We start from the raw sequence: 21,229 nt of genomic DNA, 5'->3' as shown, positions 1-21,229 counted from the left end.
ACGTAGAAAGTGTGGCCTAGTGGTGAAGGCTCAGGTCCCGTGAGGGCAGTCCTCTGCCAAATTAGACTTTCTGCAGGAGAGGAAAACAGTGGTATGTAATGTTTTATAAGAGGAGCGAGTGTGGACGAGTGGAAAATCACAGACAGTCCTGGATCTGGGTCACAGCTCTCATACTCCACAGCTGGTGATTGTAAGTTCACTCTCAGCTTTAGTTTCATTATCTGTAAAATGGGGCTAATAAGGGATTAAAGTAAGTCTTAAAGGACATAACATGAATTCAAAAAGGCTGAAAACAGGATGGAAAAAAGATACAAATGGACAACTTTGAAATAAAAGCAAGCTTCATATTAACTCAGATATGTCTTAAAGACAAAGATGTAATATGCTTATAAAAGTATGAAAATGTTAGTTGCTCAATCCTGTCTGACTCTTTACACCCCATGGACTGGAACCCACAAGACTCCTCTGTCCATGGAATTTTCCAGGCAAGAATACTGGAGTGGTTGCCATGCCCTTCTCCAATATGCTCATTAAAGGAACCATAATTAAGAACGTGTAATAATCATGGCCATATATGTATTTCATAATATAAACTTGAAATATAAGCCAATAACTCACAGACTGCTCGGAGAATTAGGTAAATCAGCAATTGGGCTTGAAATTTTTCATATATTCTTCTCTGAACATGAAAAATCAAGTACACAAAAGAGTAAACAAGGATAAACACTATTTAAAGGCAGTGATTAATAATTTGGTCATATGTGGAACAGTCATGGGAATTAATCATATACCAGGCTACAAAGATATTTTTGATATATTCCAATGAATCATGTACCAGGCCACAAAGGTATTATCAATATATTCCAACGAGCAGAGTGTTCAGAACATAAAGAAATGAAATTAGAAAACAATAAATAGTTGTAGGTATATGTCTAGATAATTTTAAAATATTACTATTTAAAAACCATTGTTTTAGAAAGAAAAACACCAATACAGTATATTAATGCATATATATGGAATTTAGAAAGATGGTAACAATAACCCTATATGCAAGACAGCAAAAGAGACACAGATGTAAAGAACAGACTTTTGGACTCTGTGGGAGAAGGTGTGGGTGGGATGATTTGAGAGAGTAACACTGAAACATGTATATTATCATATGTGAAATAGATCACCAGTCCAGGTTCAATGCATGAGACAGGGTGCTCAGGGCTGGTACACTGGGATGACCCTGAGGGATGGGATGGGGAGGGAGGTGGGAGGAGGGTTCAGGATGGCGAACACATGTACACCCATGGCTGATTCAAGTGAATGTATGACAAAAACCACCACAATATTGTAAAGTAATTAGCCTCCAATTAAAATTTTTAAAAAAACTTTTTTTAAAATCATGGACATTTCAAAAATTGAGAGCTGAATAATGATGAAAAACGATGTCGAAAATTGTAAGGGAATTTATAACTTTAAATTTATCATAAAATAAGAAAAATTGAAAAATAAATGATTCAACTCTAAAACTCACAGTCTGACTAATAAAAGAACAATAGGTTTAGATCAAAGAAATAAGAAGAACATGATAAATATAAGGATGAAAATGAAGAAACATTTTAAAATAACAGTAGGGACTTCTTTGGCAGTCCAGTGGTTAAGACTTCATGCTCCCAGTGCAGGCGGCACGGGGTTTGATCCTTGGTTGGGAACTAAGATTCCTCAGGCTGCTCAGTGCAGCCAAAAGTATAAAAGGTAAAGAAAATTATTAACTGAAGTTGTCTGAAAAGATTAAACAACAGGCCAATAGGCACAACTTTGTCAAGCTTGATTATGAAAAAAGATAAACTATAGAATGAAAAAGGCAGAAATGACTATATAGGCATAACAGATTAAGACAATGAAACATTGTAAATAACTATGTATCAAGACATTTGAAAGCCTGGATGAACTAGATACATTTCTAGAAAAATATAAATGTCAAGATTACCACACTAAGAGATCATAGACCTTTAACCTTTAAAGACACCATTGACCTCTAAAGAGAGAAATGGTGATTAACCACCCTCAAAAGTCTCCAGCTAAGATGGTTTTATAGGTTAAGATATACTAAATTCCATCAATCGGATAATTCCTATATTTACATGTTGTTTCAGAAGATAAGGAAAAGTGTCCCACTCATTTTACAATTATTCATAAAATTTCTATATCGAAATCAGATAGAAATTGTCCAAGAACAAAAGCTGTTCAGTTCAGTTCAGTCGCTCAGTCGTGTCTGACTCTTTGTGACCCCATGGACTGAAGCATGCCAGGCTTCCCTGTCCTTCACCAACTCCCAGAGCCTACTCAAACTCATGTCCAGTGAGTCAGTGATGCCATCCAACCATCTCATGCTCTGTGTCCCTTTCTCCTCCCGCCTTCAATCTTTCCCAGCATCAGGGTCTTTTCCAATGAGTTGGTTCTTTGCATCAGGTGGCCAAAGTATTGAAGTTTTAGCTTCAGCATCAGTCCTTCCAATGAATATTCATGACTGATTTCCTTTAGGATGGACTGGCTGGATCTCCTTGCAGTCCAAAGGGACTTAGCTGTAGGTATCACTTTGAATCATTAGTGTATAAAACTTAAGTGAGATATCAGGCTAGCTAAATATTTTAAGTAGGATTTATACCAGGAAAGAGAGATGGGTTCTGGTTTAGAAAGAAACATCAGTTAAGTTGATCACATTAATGGATGAAAGGGAAAAAATAACTTTGAGTCGCTCATAAATATGAGAAAGTATTGAATATAGTTCAATACCCATTTATAATGAGAGCGCTTGGAAGTTTAGAAATTGCAAAGAACTTCCTCAGTCTGATTGAGGCTGTCTTCCCAAATTCATGGCAAAATTATGCTTCATGGAGAAACTTCCTTTTGAGGTTGGGCACCAGATAGAGCTACTTGCTACCACCATGAGTGCCTGTGTAGTGCCAGAGGACTGGCACAGAGAAGCAGGTGTAAGGATAAGGAGTGGGAAAAAAATAAATCATCACTTGGAGATTACAAATGTGTATAAATTACCTATGAGAATTAACAGAACTGGTAACAAATTTCAAGAAAAGTTGCCCAGAAAATGAAACATCATTTTTAGTAACTGCAAAACCTACAGAGTAATGTAACAAAAAATGTGTAGGACTTCTTTAGAGAAAAGGTTATGATCCTAAATATGAATACAATCATAGAAAATGATTGTATTTAAAAAAAATGAATTTGAGTTCATACAAATATGAATAAATAAAGGGAAATACTCTGCTCATGGATGCAAAATGTCACACTGTTAAAGAGGTCAGTTCTTCCACAAATTAATCTATGAATTTGGAAATATAACCATCAAATTCCGAGGAGGGTATTTTTGGGGAAGGTTGACGAGATGATTCTGAAATTCATATGGAAGCAGAAATACCTACTATTATCTAAAGCAGTTTGAAAAAGAAAAGCAAAAAGAGGGGAATCACCCTACCCCAGGTTATATTGTGAAGTCACAGAGATTAAAATAGTGTGGTAGTGATGCCAGAACAGGCAAACAGACCATGGTGTTCAGTGCCAAGTCCTGAAACACGCTGAGGTGCACATGAGCAGCTTGTGTGTGAGGGAAGTACCTTCACTAGTTAGTAGGAAACATGAACTAATCTCCCAACTCCTCCCCTTCCCTCTCCTCCACCCACCCCCCCACCTCCTCCAACACCCCCCCCACCCCCCGCCCCTTGCCTTTCCTTCCCCTTATCTTCCTTCTTAGAAAATTGACTTCAAGTGTGTGGATAAATTATATACCTACCTCACCCACTATAAAAAAATAATTCCAGACTATTGAAGACCTTACTTTTATGTGAAAACTAAAACACAAAGCCAATAGATAAAAACAGAATAACTTTGAGACTTTGGAGTCAGGAAAGGTCTGAATTATAATGAGAGAAAGACTCGTTTGTCTGCATGGGACTGACGCACTGGGTGTGAGCAGTTGCTCCATAAAGGTCAGCCTGTCTGCTTCCTTCCCTGGTCCAGAACTTACTCAGGGGCAGTCACCAAGGAGGTGGCCCAGCTCTTGTGTTGTCTCCCGGAGGAGGGAGACAGGGCTAAGATTCAGGCCCAGGGAGGCCCTTCGGTGCCTAAGGCGAAATAGGGTGTCCTGATGGTCTCTTTGTCTGAATCACTGCTCTTGTCAGGGGTTCAGACTCACTCTCTGGGGGCATCTCTTAGGCAGGAGCCTCAAATACAGGCGAGGGTGGTCAGGAGAGACTGTGACAATGTACTCAGTGCGGGCCCTGGGCCTGCCATGCTGTCCTCCCTTCAGGGTGAGTGTGGGTCACTCTAATGCAGGAGATGGGCTGTCAGTGGCCCCTTACAGCCAACCCAGACTGAACTCCAGGATCATGCCAGGAGCTTGTTAAAAATGAATTAGAAGCCCCACCCTGGTGCACCCTAATGAATCTATTGGATTCATCAGATGGAGGCAGTGCGGGAATCTTTGCCTGACTAGATCCCGAGTGTGGGTGAGGTCAGACCCAGCACGCTGGATCACCTTTCCAGGACCCAGCAGATCAGCACTTCTCAGCTTCCAGGGGAGAAAACCACCTGGGCAGGGGTGCAGTGCGTTGGAAGGGGTATGCACATAAGGTGTGTGGGGCGGGATGGGAAGTTAAGGTGGAAGGAAGGGTATGAAAGGTCCAGCCAGCAGGCCTGGGCGGGAGAGGGGCAGAGGCTCCAGTGACAGCCCCACTGTAACCAAACTCTCCCTTTTGTGGGCCCCCCTGCCCCGGCCCCCCCTCTGCCCCGGCCTGGGTGCTGATCCTGTACTGGAATAGCCTGTTAATGGCTTGCTTCCTTTAGCAGCCTGGGAGCTCCTTGAGGACAGGAGAATTCATTCATCCCACATTCATTCCACAAATAGTTATTAAGACATTCATACACCTGAGATGGGTGCTAGGAGGGAGCACAGCTGAGTCAGCCCACCAAAGCTTGCCATGCAGTGAGGAGGCAGGCAGAAGGCCAAGCAACTTTAATAAGGGATGTTGAAAGCTGTAATGGAGAAGCAGCAACACCTAATCGGGACACTGAGCCTCAACCTGAGAGCTCTGGGAAGGCTGCTGGGAAGAAGGGAGGTCTAAGAGAGAGGTGAATGGAGCAATCAAAGGAAGGAAAGAGGTCTGATTCAGCCCCACATGCAGGAGTTTTACTTCAGTGCTGGGTAGTGAGTGTACCCAGGAACAATCAAGGAGTCTCCCCCTGCGCTGGCCTGGAATCCAGTTTGGTGAACTGGTCAGGCTCCTGCCCTACTCCCCGCAAGATTCCTGCCCCATTATCCCCTTCCGTTCCTGGGCCAGACTGGCTCCCTCTCAGGGAACCAGGCAGTATTGGCAGCACCTGGGAATATTAGATGCTTCTCCAAGTTGGTATCAGCCCCAGGCCCAGAGCTGGGGAAGTTGAGCCTGGGAGGATGGTGTGATGTTCCAGGGGTCTCAGAAACACTGGGCTCCTCTAACCTCTCAGACTGTTAACAACTGCTCCAAGGGAATTCCCTGGTGGTCCAGTGGTTAAGACTCCTTACTTCCCCTTCAGGGGACATGGGTGCCATCCCTGGTTGGGGAACCAAGATCCTGCAAGCCACTCAGTGCAGCCAAAATTTAAAAAACTGGACAAAAAATATTGCTTATGAGAGAATGAAGTCTCTTTCCCCTCCTTTGGGAACAGCTCTTCTCCTGGGCAGGTGGACGAGGCCTCGGTCTGTGTTTGGATCCTTGGGGGATCTCTGGGCAGCACAGGGCCTGGCACTAGGCAGGGCTGTGCTAGGCATGTGCACTGCATAGACACATATACTCAGTCCCTGGACAGCACACCTTCTGAGCCCCTGGGGTGGGAAGGGCTGGCCCTTTCTCCTCCTCAGGAGGTCCCAGGCCCACCGTGAACCTGATCTGGGGTTGACTTCATGCCCCAGACACTTGCAGGGCGACAGTAAAACGACATCGTTTCGTTTTATGGATCCATGGCACGCACACATGCTTACTGTGTCCATCCCAGAAAATCCTGGTGCTGGGGATGATGGTGGGGCTGGAGTGGGGGGTGGGTATTAAGTTCAGTAGACATTCTGAAACTGAGACTCTTGTGGGGAGGGATTCAGCACCCTCGGGATCATGTCATGCAAAGGTTAGGCAACAGAATTGTCACTTCACAGGGACCTCCCCTCACCTCCATCCCCCTCACCTGGCAGGCCCAGGGCCTGGGGCTGTGAATATAGGACCTGGCCCGAGGGGCCTCCCTGCTGGGGACAGGGAGCCTTGGGTGGGGCCCAGGGAGGTGAGGGGGCACTCCACTCTGTAGTTGCCCCTGAAAATGGCAGAGTGCCCTTGTTGGCCTTTCAAATGGGCAGCAGTTACCCTTGGGTCAGCACCATCATAATATATTGTTAAGTGAAAAAAAGCAGGCTAAGAAAAAGCGCTGTGACCTCAGTTTCTGTGAAAACTACAGATACTTGTTTCTAGAAGAGTCTGGAAATCAACCTGGTAATGACAGTTATTACCAGGCAGCATTCTCTGCTGTATTTGTTTAGCTATATTTTCTAATTTTTCTGCAGAGGCTATGATTACTTGTATCATTAAAATAAGGGGGATGGAATTTGCAAGAAGCCATCTCAGGTGTCACCCTGGGGGAGGCCCAGGTTGGGGTTCTATGCTTCCATCAGGAAGGTGAGGGTGGAGGGTCAGTGCAGAACAGCCCTTCCACGTCTCCCACCCAGGAGCTGGCAGCCAGGGTCGGATCAGTGTCGGGTGGTCCAAGGTGGGTGGGCACCACCGGGCTGGTTCCCCTCCTGGAGGGTGGGCTCTGGGTATCCAGGGTGGGTCTCAGCAAAGCTCCTGTGCTTGGGAGTGGGAGCCTGCCTGGTTCTGGGACGGCGGCAGGTCTCAAGTCTTAACTTCCTCTTCGGCCTTCCGTTCCCTAGATTCACTTCCCGGACGTGGAACGGGTTGAATGGGCCAACAAGGTAAGGCCGGGGCGAGCCTGGGGGTGCTGGCCTCACTCCAGGCCTTGTCCTCCCCCTGGGCCTGGTGTGGACCCTGGATGGGGCAGGGGTATGGGGGGAGCTTGTGTGAGCAAGGCAGTCCTGCAGTCCTGATGGAAGCCTTGTCTGGGAGCCAAAGGTGGCCCTTAGTCCCTGGGGTGGTGGCCTTCCACTTTTCCCACCCTCAGGGTTCTCCTCACCAGACAATGACTTTCTTTTCTTAAAAAAAAGCTTTTTTTTTTTTTAATTGTGAAATTTTTGTCTTTTAATTGTGAAAGTAATGCATGGCCACAGCAGAAAAGATAGAAGGTACAGAGGGAAATGCAGGCCTCCAATCCCAGCAGGCTGAGACCAGCGTGTCCTGGGGAGAGGAAGGCTGTGATCAGGGATTTGACAGCAGCTGCTGGGTCTCGCCTGGTCCCCGCCACGACCTGGCAGCACTGGCTCCGCAACCAGGGCAGGTCCCCTGATGCCTCGGAGATGCTTCCTGCCTTTGTGCAATGGCAATAATTATGGTCCCTGCCTCGTGGGGTTGTTGTGAGGACTAATGAGGTAATTAAAGTATCACAATGCCTGGCTCATCGAGGCCTCTGAGACAATGGGCATTAAGCCCTGAAACTCACCTCCTTCAGTCTCCTCCGATTAGGGTTTGAAAAGAGGGAGCTGCATCTTTAAATTAAAGCGCAAGGGACTTCTCTGGTGGTCCAGTGGTTAAGACTTCTCCTTCCGATGGGGGGTGGGGGGGGTGCAGGTTTTGATCCTTGGCCAAGAGCTAAGATCCCACATGCCTTGTGGCCAAAATAACAAAAGGTAAGCTAGAAGCAATATTGTAACAAATTCAGTAAAAGACAAAATGGTCCAGACACACACACACAAAACTAAAATAAATAAAGGCCCAGGTCCCAGAGAGGAAGAGGGAGTAGGCTTGTCCCAAACAGAACACGTGGGCTGCTGCCCCTCCAGCCCATACCTCCAGGGCCATCTGTATCCCTCTCTGGTCACCATCTCCTGCCACCAGGTCCCCTCTCTCTGCCACCCTCTCTCCCCAGGTCCCACACTTGGTTCCCAGCGCCATGAGTTGTCCTGCTGCAGAATTCAGCTATAGGCAGCCTTTTCTGATTCTTAGGAAAAAAATCAAATCCATAGGAAACAATTTAAATTTACCTTCTGTGGTTTCTTTTTTTTTTTCTTCTTAAACCTCTGGCACCTGCTCCTTATTTAGCACAGAACTAAAGGGCTTCATCTTATTAATTCACTGAATGACTTTCATGGTGGGCTGCACAATGGCAGCAAATCTTGGGATCTCACTGTAAGCATGAGAATCATGGCCATAGTTATCTAGTTTGATGACCAGACAGATGGACAGGTAGGTTGATGGGATAGGGTGGGCAGACAGGCCGATGGGTGCTGCAGTATAAGGACCGCCCCTGGGCAGCTGTGGGTTTGGGACAGGGAGCACAGACCTGAGCATGTAGGGCATCGTCCTGTCCTCCCAGATCATCTTCCAGATCTGGCCCTACCTCAGCATGATCATGGAAAACAAGTTCCGGGAGAAACTGGAGCCCAAGATCCGGGAGAAGAGCATGCACCTGAGGACCTTCACCTTCACCAAGCTCTACTTTGGACAGAAGGTTGGTGCTGTCTCGGGAGGGGCAGCAGGCTCTTCCCCGCCCCCACGGGGGGGTCACGCCTGACTCACAGGGCACCCAGCCCCCACCTGCACGTCCCAGTCTCTGGCCTCAGGATAAACCCCTCAGCCTCTGGTCCCCGCACCACTGTCTCTGCGGGTTCTAGGGAAGCCTGGCTCAGAGACAAGAGAAGTGGGAGGAAATTGCATTCTTCTAAAGCACAATTTTGAAAACACGCCATGTGGTGGAAGCCAACCCGCACAAAAATGTACCAGTCATGCTTGCTAACCTCAGCATCAGCTGGGGAGAACTCACCTTCATGGAGTAGGGGGTCAGTGCTTCACAGCAGTGACTAAGTCTCTACTAACTGATTGATACTGGCAATCTGTGTTACAAATCCATGCTGGTTCAGTGACCAGGATAAAACTGTGTGTGTTGAACACACCTAACGTCCTGTCCCGACTCTAGGCTGCATTTCCTGGTCCATCCTCCTGCCTCACTTTTCCTGCCCTATAGCTCCTCTATAATGTCTTATTTCGATCATCAGAAATGCGTACCTCAGGCAGAGCCACCATGAAGTCCATCACCCTGTCAACCAGAGGTGCTGGCCTCTGGTCTGCCCCAGAATAAGCAGGGGTCAGAAGGCAGGCTGGCCCACTGAAAGCTGTCTTCCAGCCCCACGGTGTGTGCTCAGCTAGCCGCCCAAGTGGGGGCAGGTCAGGCTGGCCTGATCCTGGGGGTTCTGATTCAGGCTCTGCCTGGACTGGCTCAGCATCTGTTGGTTATTTGTTCTTTCCCTGCTTCACTCATGTATGACTTACTGAGCCCAGCCACGTGCTCTGTAGTCAGAGATGCTGTGGCTGTACCCCTGCCTTCAGGAAGAACTCTGTCCTTCTGTGGAGGCAGATGTATAAGCTGGTGGATGATAGATGCTGACCTGGCAGTGTATACGTGATGATGGAGGAACGCGTGGATTCAGGAGTGGAGAGGCATGGGGGCTCTGGGAGTCAGGGAGGACTTCCCAGAGGGGTACACAGCAGGTGAAGAGTTAAGAAGCCCATAGACTGCTGTGTTCATAGCAGAGCCTGCCTGGCCAGTCTGCCCATCGGGCGGTGATGCCTATGGGACCATGTGCTGCTGGAAAGCAGTCCCTTACTGGCAGCAGAAGCAGGCCTAGTGATCTCAGCAAGGTAGCAGTGAGCAGTCCTGAAGTGAGATATTTCCCTGCCCAGGAATTGAACCTGGGTAGCCTGGATGAAAGCCAGACCATCAGGGGATAGAGGCTTGTTGTTGTTCAGTCGCCAAGATGTGACTGACTGTGACCTCATGGACTGCAGTATTCCAGGCTTCCCTGTCCTTCAGTATCTCCTGGAGTTTGCTCAAACTCATGTCCATTGAGTCAGTGATGCTGTGTAACCATCTCATCCTCTACTGCCACGCCCTTCTTTTGCTTTCAATCTTTCCCAGCATCAGGGTCTTTTCCAGTGAGTCGGCTCTTCACATCAGGTGGCCAAAGTATTGGAGTTTCAGCTTCAGCATCAGTCCTTCCAATGAATATTCAGGACTGATTTCCTTTAGGATTGACTGGCTTGATCTCCTTGCAGTCCAAGGGGACTCTCAAGAGTCTTCTCCAGCACCACAATTTGAGGGCATCATTTCTTCAGCACTCAACTTTCTTTATGGTCCAACTCTCATCCATACACGACTACTGAAAAAACCATAGCTTTGAGTAGACGGACCTTTGTTGGCAAAGTTATGTCTCTGCTTTTTAATATGCTGTCAGGTTGGTCATAGTTTTTCTTCCAAGGAGAAGAAAATACCTTTTAATTTTGTGGCTGCAGTCACTGCAGTGATTTTGGAGCCCAAGAAAATAAAATCTGTCGCTATTTCTACTTTTCCCCATTCTATTTGCCATGAAGTGTTGGGATCAGATGCCATGATCTTCAGTTTTTGAATCTTGAGTTTTAAACCAGCTTTTTCACTCTCCTCTTTCACCCTCATCAAGAGGCTCTTTAGTTCCTCTTCACTTTCTTCCATTAGAGTGGTATCATCTGCATATCTGAGGTTGCTGAAATTTCTGATATTGCTCCCTGGCTTTTTACCCCCACTGAAAGCAAAAGTGTTTTCAAGGAGGCAAAAACTGTAAAAACAGATACAAAGTTTATTATCAGAGACCCAGAGCTTATTATCATAACATATGTGAGAGCACACAGAAATAGTTTAAGACAGAAACAACGCAGAAGTACACACCCAGAGAGAAAGGGTGTGGGTGTCACCCGTAATGAGGAGTGCAGGAAAGAGGTGGTTAAATCATTATATAAAGCAGTCCTTCCGGGTCTTTGTTTACCTTTGGCCAATTATCTGGTTTCTTTCCCCACATCTGACCTGTTCTAGAACCCTCCCAAACGTGCATGCAGAACTTTTTGCTAAGAATGGATTCCGCTGCAGAGGCTGGTGGGTGCATGTCCACACATTATGGGGGGCTCCCCTCCCTTTTTGACCCCCAAGGAGCCTTCCTGCGCATGTACAGACAGACAGGGAAGTTTTCCTTGACCTCAGGAGCAGTCATCTTTACTTCAGAGTCAACTCTTGCCACTAACTGTCCTTGGAGTGTCTAGGGGAAACAGAGCTTCAGTTTTACTCCTCTTGACGAACGCCAGCTGTCCTGCCCTGGGGCCCCTCTGCCTCCTACCTCACTAGGAGTGGCTGGTCCTGAAGGGTGGTTTTCACCCTCTCATGAGCACTTGGCAGGGGCCCTGCAGACCGACCAGATGCCCTGGTCCTGCAGGGGAAATGCCTGGTCCTGACATTCAAAGTCTTTTGTGTCCTGGCTCCTCCCACCCCTCCTAACTCTCCCATCCCTCTCCCCTTCCCACCTCTCCACTGGGGGGCATCACAGAGGTCTCTGCCTGTGACCTTCCTGCTTAGCCAGGCCCAGTGCACCCCGTCCACCTACTCCCTTCATGCCCAAGAATGTTTCCTGCTTCATTTGATTCCTGTGTCCATGTCCAACCCTGCTCACTGCTGTTATGACCTTGGGCCAGTGATTTAACCTCTCTGAGTTCCAGTTTCCTCATCTGTAAGAGGAAAGGACCCATTTCTGAGGGTGGTTGTGAAGTGTGATTAACAGGCCTGGCATCAGGGCCACTGTGCATGGCCAGGTAAGTAGTGCTCCACATGGAGCACCTGACCAGCCTGGCGCCCCACACCTCACCATGAGCCCTGGGCTGGGACCGCCTGCCTGACACAGAACAGACTATAAGCAGTGGCTACCCCTCCTCTCTGTGGTGGTACCTTCAACTGGGCGGCCTGCTCCAGGGCAGTCTCCACAGATGGGGCTCTTGGGGCTGGCTGGGCTTTCACAGGTGCCTGCAGGCCAGCCCCCAGCCCGGGAGCAGACTCCAGGCTGGGGCAAATCAGTGACAGGCCCTTCCTCCCTGCCAGGCTTCTGCTGGCTTTTCTGGGTCTTTAACATCTAGCCAAGTGCTCTCCCACCTGAAGCTCCTGCAATTTGGGGGGCCCTCTTAAAGAAAAGGAATGTTAAAATATAAAACCAAGACAAAAATAAATGTTAAATATGAGAATGTATAAGAAAATAAATTATAACAAGTTATACTTTTTAAAAAGCTGACATATCACACTTACCACAAACTCTTTGAAAAAATGTACATAATAATTTTAATGAACTGCTCATCATATCCCTGTATTACTTTTTTCCTGCACTGTTGGCTCTGTATTCTTTGATGTCACCTTTTCATGTGTCAACGCGTTTGTAAGTATCATTTTGCATGGAGAGAGTAGGAGGATAATACTGTGGTTGATTGAACTGTTTCTCCATTATGAAAATTTTGCTTGTTTGTAGAGGGAGGTATTAAGATGCCACAGGTGGGCAGGGTCTACAGGGTGGGTTTTTCTGTTTGTGCTCACCCCTGGAGTGCAGTGGTCACATGGGTTGTTGTGGTTGAAACCAATGGGCAGGGCTGGCAACTCCTTGCTGCCCCCCTACCCCATGTAAGACCCCTGCTGACCAGGTCACTCCCTGCCGCCACCACCACCCCCCAACCTTGGCATCTCTTCCAGTGCCCCAGGGTCAACGGCATCAAGACGCACACAGACCAGCGCAACCGCAGACAGGTGGTCCTGGACTTGCAGATCTGGTGAGCCCTTGTGCCCCCGGGGGCCTGGTGTAGGGGATGGGGGAGCACTGTGGGAATAGCCAGGTTGAAGATGGAGTTGCAAATAAACACTCATGTGGAGTGTGAAAGCCTCTCATGGCACATAAGCCCCTTCTTCCAGCTGGGCTGGAGCATGGGGTCCTTGCTGGGATGGGGAGGATGGTCCCAGGAGAGCCACTAGGCCTGGCTCCTCCCACAGACTAGGCACCAGGCGTGCTTTGGGTACCAAGGCCCAGGCAGCAGAGCTTTCTTGGAGGCCAGAGCCCAGTCACCTGGAGGGTCAGATCAGCTGTCTCACAGAGGATGTAGCAAGAGACAGCAAGTGTGACAGGAAAACGTGGGGACTTGTGGTGTGGCCCAGGGAGCTTGGAGCACAGGCTGTGAGAGGCCAGGGGGAGAACTGGGCACTGTGGCACATCAGAAAAACTAAAGGATGCAAAGACATGTGAGTGACTTGATTAGTGGATCAGGCAAGGACGTTTATTTTGAATGAAGCTGATAATAGGCTTGAGTCAGAATGGAGGTTCAACCCAGGAAGTCTTCCTGGAGGTGGTGGGATTTGAACTGTGCTTAAAGGACCAAGGATCAACTCCCGAGGTTCCACAATGTTGCCCGTTCCTTTCCAGTGCCACATATATCCTGTCCTTAGCCCAGAGACTGGTGCTAAGAACACACTGGGAAGACAGGAAGTAACTCTGGGAATATCCATCCCCACGTGCGGGCTGGTCTCAAATGTGTTAAGATACTGTTGGCAGTTGGGCCCTTGTGGCCCCCAGGCTGCCACAGGATGCTTGTGTGAATAGTTGGCACTGGTCAAAGTTATCTAGCCAACCCACCCAGCTCTCCAGTCAGCTCAGGGAGCCCCTGGGATCCCCGGGCACACCCCAGTCTTCCAGGGGACACTCAGCATTTCTGTGATGTCTGGCTCCTCAGCCTGCACCCTACAGATACTGGATAGCTGCTCTCTCCCTCCGCTTTTCCTTCAGTCCTTGACTACCTTCAAGGGCACCCATTCTGGGCTCCCTGTGACTATTGCTTGGCAGGAGCACCAGCTGGACTCAGTCTTCTGAGATCTTACTAGTTGCCCACCTCGTTACCCCCAGCAACAACCCGCATGAGTGGCTGGAGGGAGGCAACAGGGCTACTCTGCGGTCTTCAGGCAGAGACCTAGGCAGAGATGGGGTGGAAGCACAGTAGGGTGTGCACCCCAGACCTCCTCTTTGGCATCCATGGGGTGTCATAGGATGAGGTGGTATGCAGAATTGCTGCCTTTGAAGGCAGAGGTGGGGATGCTCATTAGACCCTGGGTACTGTCTCTAGGAGTCTGCACAGAGCTGAGAAAGGCCGAGGCTGTCAGGGAGTCCACATCCAGGTGATGCAGGGCTCAGGCTTGTGTGGGCTGCTCTGGGCAAGTTTCTTGACCTTTCTGAGTTGTGGACCTACCCTTGCCCTCCATTTTCCTCCTCCCTCCCCACTTCCAGCTATATCGGGGACTGTGAGATCAGTGTGGAGCTGCAGAAGATACAGGCTGGTGTGAACGGGATCCAGGTGGGTGGAGGCTGGTATGACTACCTCCAGGGTTGGGCTCAGGGCACAGGGAGCGGGGTGACACTGGAGGAGGCTGCAGAGGGGGCGATGACACCAGGCACAGAGGCTGGTACCAATCAAGGGACTCCAGGCCTGAGATCACAGACCAGGAATTGGTGGCTGGGCTTCATTGCCCCACTGCTCAGGACTGCCCCATCCTGCCGCTGTTGGTGGAATCTCCCTGCCAGAGAGGCTTCAATGACCCCAGGAAGTGAGAGGCTCTACAGATGCTGCGCGGGTGCTGAGAAACCCAGGTGGATGGAGGAGGCGGAGCTTATGGCAGGAGTGGAGCTGAGCTGGAGAGCATGCCTGGGCCCCAGCTGTGGGCCAGGCTGAAGGCCCACAGACAGCACAGCAGTGTAGGGCAGCCGGGACCCTGGTGGCCAGCAAAGGGGTGGCCGCTGCATGCAGGCTTCTCTTCCCTGAGTGCGGTCGCTGCAGTGGTGGCAGGTGGCCCTGACATTTGGGGGTGGCCTGGGCATGAAAGAGCCAGCAGCGTCTCGCTCAGCGCAACAGGTGTGAGGAGAAGGGCGGCTGAGGTCCCTCCTTGCCGTCCAGCTGCAGGGCACACTGCGGATCATCCTGGAGCCCCTACTGGTGGACAAGCCCTTTGTGGGAGCCGTGACGATGTTCTTCCTTCAAAAGCCGGTGAGTCCCCAGGACGAGGCAGGCCTGCCGCTCCCTGTGAACCGGCGCTGACCCCCGCTGCCCAGGCACTGGGTTTGAGCCCAAGAACAGATGTGCCCAAGCCCACCTAGACCCATCATCTCATATGCTCCCTGGGAAGCCTGAGGAGCTCCACCCTGCTGTCCCCAAGACCCGGAAGAAGGCCGGCTAGATGAGAAGTGGCCAGCTGAGGTCACACAGCTGCCTAGGGTGGAGCAGAGGCTCTCTGATGCCAGGCTGGCCTGGCCGTGCGCTTGGGCCACTCCTGTGGTCCTGGCAGGAAGCAGCCCACCTGACAGCTTTGGTCCTGAGCAGGACAGGACATACCTCACCCACCCAGCACCGTGCAGAGGGCACCCCCACCCCCAAAGGCTGAATTCCCCATGGGGGTGGGCGTGAGGATGCTCAGCCGGGGCTCCTGGCTCCTTCCAGCCTAACTGCCCCCTTCTGCCCCTGCAGCACCTGCAGATCAACTGGACAGGCCTGACCAACCTGCTGGATGCACCAGGAATCAAGTAAGGGCCTGTGTGGACTGCTAGGCAGAGCTGAGGTGGGCCCCACCCCGGGCTGTGCGGTCAGTGACAGGAGCTGCCCCACGGCTGAACCCTCCCTGCTCTCTACACCAGGAGAGGCGTGGGACCTGCCCCTCCAGAGGGTCAGGGGTGGTGTGTTTGGAGTGACACCATGAGATGGGATGTCCCAGAGAAGGCTGTGTGGGCTGATGAGGGGCGAGCGCAGGCTCTGGAAGCAGGCCAGACTTCCGGCCCCCCATTAGTCACTGTGCACCTCTGGACAAGTTCCTTCAGCTCTCTGGGCTCTTTCTCAGTAAATGGGAGCCTAGTTCCTCTGTCTTGAGTCCCCTGGGAGAACACTCAGGTGTGTGTGGTACTGGCACAGTGGGTGTGGACACACACAAGTGTCCTCCTTGTTCTTATTAACTCCTCCCTGACCCACGCGCGTGTGAGAAGTCCACATGGCTCCTGCCCATGGTGACCGCGTCACAGACACCAGTGTGGGAGGGGGCGGGCAGCTGTCATAGCAGAAGCCAGCAAGGAGGAGCTGGTCTGAGCAGCCTGCCTCCCTGGGGCCCGAGAGGAGCAAAGAAGGGCTCCAGCCCTGGGTGGACACACCTCCCATGAGGGAGGGACAGTGAACTAGCCAGGGTGCCCCCTAGCTGGCTCACCTGCTGCTAGGACCACTTGCTCACTCACTGGGGCCATTCCCACTGATTTCTGCCTGCTAGGCACAGAGAATCCAGTCATGCATTCTTTTGTCCAGAAGATACTTCTTGAGCACCTACTGTGTGCCAGCCCTGTTATAGGCACTGCCCTGTCTCCTTGTACTGGCGAGATGGAATCAGGCAATAAAGAGAATTTCAAGGTGATGTCAGGGAGTAGAAGAGCTAGTCATGAACGTGTACCTGGCATTTCTTGGACATGGGGCACTGTTCTCCGCACTTCACATGTATTTACTCATCCTTATAACAGCAGGTAGAGATGAGGAAACTGAGGTCGAGATCAGTGACTTTCCAAGGTCACACAGCTTGTGGTTGGTGGAGCCGAGATTCTAACCCAGCATCCAGGTCCTTGCTTTTGGTTACCATGATGAGATGCTTCAGAGAGGAATAGAGCATGATCTGGGTGGGGGGCTGTCAAAATGTACACCCTACATCCTCCCCTGATCCCTCATCCAGACAGGTTGGGGTCACGGCTGCTCTCTGCTGGGAGGGACCCACCTGTCCCCAAGCTCTGCTCCTCATTCCAGGTCCAGGGAAGGGCGGAGGGACAGGTGGCCGGGGGGAGGTGCTGCCACCCTCCATAGCTGGTCGTGCCCACTCTCCCCAGTGAGATGACAGACAGCCTACTGGAGGACCTCATTGCCACCCACCTGGTGCTGCCCAACCGTGTGACTGTGCCCGTGAAGAAGGGGCTGGACGTAACCAACCTGCGCTTCCCTCTGCCTTGTGTGAGTACCCACACTGGCTGCAGAGCACCAGGCCCAGAGCTGAAGGACAGACGGGCCAGGCAGAGGGGTATATCCTCAGATGGTAATGCTTATTTCTGCCCTGTGAGGGCCTGGCATCCCATTTTTGGGGGCCAAGACTGAGTCTCAGGAAGGTTGAATGACTTGTCCAAAGCTACCTGTCTTGGAAGGGAAAAGCCCAGGGAGCATTTCTTCCTGGACCTTGGTCCCCCACAGGGCTTGTGCTAGGGTCTGTGGGCAGCCTCATTCACCCCCAGAAAACTCCAGAGCCTGCCACCTTCCCTTAAGGGACAGGAGGCTCCCACTCCATCCTTTGCTGATGCCAAGGACCCTCACATCTGCTGGGAAGGAGCGAGGATATGGGGCTTCCTTGGGTGCCCACCCCCCTTGCCCCTGCCCATCCTGGGCCCAGCTCAGGAGGCCCCCGGGGACAGCCACGTGGCCTCCCTGCAGAAGGTGCCCTGGCTGTGGGTCAGGGAGTCAGGGCCTCAGGAGAAGGGGAGGTGCCTGTTTCTACCATCAGTGCCAGGTGGGAGGCATCAGCCCCCTCAGGTCATGCAGGGGAACGCGTGGTCCTTACCCACCCTGCAGGTTTAGCAGCCTCAGCATAACAACACAGCACTGTCGCCTACATCAAAACCACTGTAAACATTCTGTCCTTAGAGCACATCCCACTGGACATGTACATCAAGTTGCTACAATCTAAACTCACTTGGTCCCTCTTTGTGTTGGTGACAATTGGCCATGAATGTTTCATGGATTTGTTTCCTTCCATTCCCTATTTCTAGAGTTGTTTTTTTTTTTTTTTAAATCTTAACGCCCTTTTACAATCATGTGAAATATCTGCACTCTTATAAAGTCCAGTATGAAAAGCTATTTTAGGGAGCTTGGCTTCTACCACCTAGTTCTTGCCTCCCCTATAAGTAAAGGTTTATCCTTCTATTACTTTCCATTATTTGTTTTCTAATATGAGCATATACATTTGTATGGTTGTGTGTGCATTATCTGACTGCAGGCACAGTCTCTCTTTCTAGGATGGGTGGCAGCAGGCTACCGCTTTCTTCACCTTGCTGTTATCACACACGTGTTGTGAGGGTTACCCCATGGCATTGTGGTACACCGTACTCCACCATGTGAATGTACTGTATCTATTCAACCAGTCTCTACTGACGGGCCTTGTACATGTCTTTTCATATTTTTGCCAGTAGGTCCTTAGGATAGACTTCTGGAAATGGGATTGCTGAGTTAAAGGGCAAATACATATGTTCAGTTCACTTCAGTCACTCAGTTGTGTCCGACTCTGCGACCCCATGGACTGCAGCACGCCAGGCCTCCCTGTCCATCACCAACTCCTGGAGTCCACCCAAACCCATGTCCATTGTGTCAGTGAAGCCATCCAACCATCTCATCCTTTGTCGTCCACTTCTCCTCCTGCCCCCAATCCCTCCCAGCATCAGAGTCTTTTCAAATGAGTCAGCTCTCTGCATCAGGTGGCCAAAGTATTGGAGTTTCAGCTTCAACATCAGTCCCTCCAATGAACACCCGGACTGATCTCCTTTAGGATGGACTGGGTGGATCTCCTTGCAGTCCAAGGGACTCTCAGGAGTCTTCTCCAACACCACAGTTCAAAAGCATCATTCTTCGGTGCTCAGCTTTCTTTATAGAACAACTCTCACATCCATACATGACCACTGGAAAAACCATAGCCTTGACTAGATGGACCTTTGTTGGCCAGGTAATGTCTCTGCTTTTTAATATGCTGTCTAGGTTGGTCACAACTTTCCTTCCAAGGAGCAAGCGTCTTTTAATTTCATGGCTGCAATCACCATCAGCAGTTGGAGCCCAGAAAAATAAAGTCTGACACTGTTTCCACTGTTTCCCCATCTGTTTGCCATGAAGTTAGTTTTCTGAATGTTGATCTTAGTTTTCTGAATGTTGAGCCTTAAGCCAACTTTTTCACTCTCCTCTTTCACTTTCATCAAGAGGCTCTTTAGTTCTTCTTCACTTTCTGCCATAAGGGTGGTGTCATCTGCATATCTGAGGTTATTGATATTTCTCCTGGCAATCTTGATTCCAGCTTGTGCTTCTTCCAGCCCAGCGTTTCTCATGATGTACTCTGCATATAAGTTAAATAAGCAGGGTGACAATATACAGCCGTGACGTACTCCTTTTCCTATTTGGAACCAGTCTGCTGTTCCATGTCCAGTTCTGACTGTTGCTTCCTGACCTGCATACAGATTTTTCAGGAGGCAGGTCAGGTGGTCTGGTATTCCCATATCTTGAAGAATTTTCCACAGTTTATTGTGATCCACACAGGCAAAGGCTTTGGCATAGTCAATAAAGCAGAAATAGATGTTTTTCTGGAACTCTCTTGCTTTTTCCATGATCCAGCGGATATTGGCAATTTGATCTCTGGTTCCTCTGCCTTTTCTAAAACCAGCTTGAACATCTGGAAGTTCATGGTTCACATATTGCTGAAGCCTGGCTTGGAGAATTTTGAGCCTTACTTTACTAGCAGTGAGATGAGTGCAATTGTGCGGTAGTTTGAGCATTCTTTGGCATTGCCTTTCTTTGGGATTAGAATGAAAACTGACCTTTTCCAGTCCTGTGGCCACTGCTGAGTTTTCCAAATTTTCTGGCATATTGAGTGTAGCACTTTCACAGCATCATCTTTTAGGATTTGAAATAGCTCAACTGGAATTCCATCACCTCTACTAGCTTTGTTCATAGTGATGCTTTCTAAGGCCCACTTGACTTCACATTCCAGGATGTCTGCCTCTAGGTGAGTGATCACACCATCGTGATTATCTGGGTCGTGAAGATCTTTTTTGTACAGTTCTTCTGTGTATTCTTGCCACCTCTTGTTAATATCTTCTGTTTCTGTTAGGTCCATACCATTTCTGTCCTTTATCGAGCCCATCTTTGCATGAAATGTTCCCTTGGTATCTCTAATTTTCTTGAAGAGATCTCTAGTCTTTGCCATTCTATTGTTTTCCTCTATTTCTTTGCATTGATTGCTGAGGAAGGCTTTCTTATCTCTCCTTGCTATTCTTTGGAACTCTGCATTCAAATGGTATATCTTTTCTTTTCTCCTTTGCCTTTCGCCTCTCTTCTTTTCACAGCTATTTGTAAGGCCTCCTCAGACAGCCATTTTGCTTTTTTTGCATTTCTTTTTCTTGGGGATGGTCTTGCTTCCTGTCTCCTGTATGATGTCACGAACCTCCATCCATAGTTCATCAGGCACTCTATCAGATCTAGGCCCTTAAATCTATTTCTCACTTCCACTGTATAATCATAAGGGATTTGATTTAGGTCATACCTGAATGGTCTAGTGGTTTTCCCCACTTTTTTCAATTTCAAGCTGAATTTGGCAATAAGGAGTTCATGATCTGAGCCACAGTCCGCTCCCAGTCTTGTTTTTGCTGACTGTATAGAGCTTCTCCATCTTTGGCTGCAAAGAATATAATCAATCTGATTTCAGTGTTGACCATCTGGTGATGTCCATGTGTAGAGTCTTCTCTTGTGTTGTTGGAAGAGGGTGTTTGCTATGACCAGTGCATTCTCTTGGCACAACTCTATTAGCTTTTGCCCTGCTTCATTCTGTACTCCAAGGCCAAATTTGCCTGGTACTCCAGGTGTTTCTGGACTTCGTACTTTTGCATTCCAATCCTCTATAATGAAAAGGACATCTTTTTTGGGTGTTAGTTCTAGAAGGTCTTGTAGGTCTTCATAGAACCGTTCAACTTCAGCTTCTTCAGTGTTACTGGTTGGGGCATAGACTTGGATTACCATGATATTGAAAGGTTTGCCTTGGACACGAACAGAGATCATTCTGTCGTTTTTGAGATTGCATCCAAGTACTGCTTTTCGGACTCTTTTGATGACCATGATGGCTACTCCATTTCTTCTAAGGGATTCCTGCCCACAGTAGTAGATATAATGGTCATCTGAGTTAAATCCACCCATTCCAGTCCATCTTAGTTCGCTGATTCCTAGAATGTTGACGTTCACACTTGCCATCTCCTGTTTGACCACTTCCAATTTGCCTTGATTCATGGACCTAACATTCCAGGTTCCTATGCAATATTGCTGTTTACAGCATCAAACCGTGCTTCTATCACCAGTCCCATCCACAACTGGGTGTTTTTTTTTTTTTTGCTTTGGCTCCATCC

The 21,229-nt window shown here is 49.2% G+C and overlaps 1 protein-coding gene across 4 annotated transcripts in view; it reads left to right on the top strand.

Moving 5' to 3' along the window:
• Positions 1-21,229, top strand: part of ESYT3 (extended synaptotagmin 3) — an 87,251-nt gene that overhangs the window by 15,283 nt on the left and 50,739 nt on the right. For 3 of the 4 annotated variants that reach the window (XM_044946636.2, XM_044946643.2, XM_006069981.4), the window contains exons 2-8: positions 6,959-7,000; positions 8,515-8,649; positions 12,727-12,803; positions 14,303-14,369; positions 14,967-15,056; positions 15,534-15,589; positions 16,919-17,039. In XM_044946636.2, coding sequence (XP_044802571.2) covers positions 6,959-7,000; positions 8,515-8,649; positions 12,727-12,803; positions 14,303-14,369; positions 14,967-15,056; positions 15,534-15,589; positions 16,919-17,039 — 588 coding nt within the window. The remainder of the gene's footprint in view (positions 1-6,958; positions 7,001-8,514; positions 8,650-12,726; positions 12,804-14,302; positions 14,370-14,966; positions 15,057-15,533; positions 15,590-16,918; positions 17,040-21,229) is intronic. The other variant, XM_044946634.2, reaches the window with a different exon arrangement.

This window comes from Bubalus bubalis, chromosome 1, assembly GCF_019923935.1.
Source record: "Bubalus bubalis isolate 160015118507 breed Murrah chromosome 1, NDDB_SH_1, whole genome shotgun sequence".
In the NCBI taxonomy this organism is placed as follows: domain Eukaryota; kingdom Metazoa; phylum Chordata; class Mammalia; order Artiodactyla; family Bovidae; genus Bubalus; species Bubalus bubalis.
Note: the sequence above shows the minus strand (reverse complement) of the source record. Positions and strands in the feature narration are given on the sequence as shown.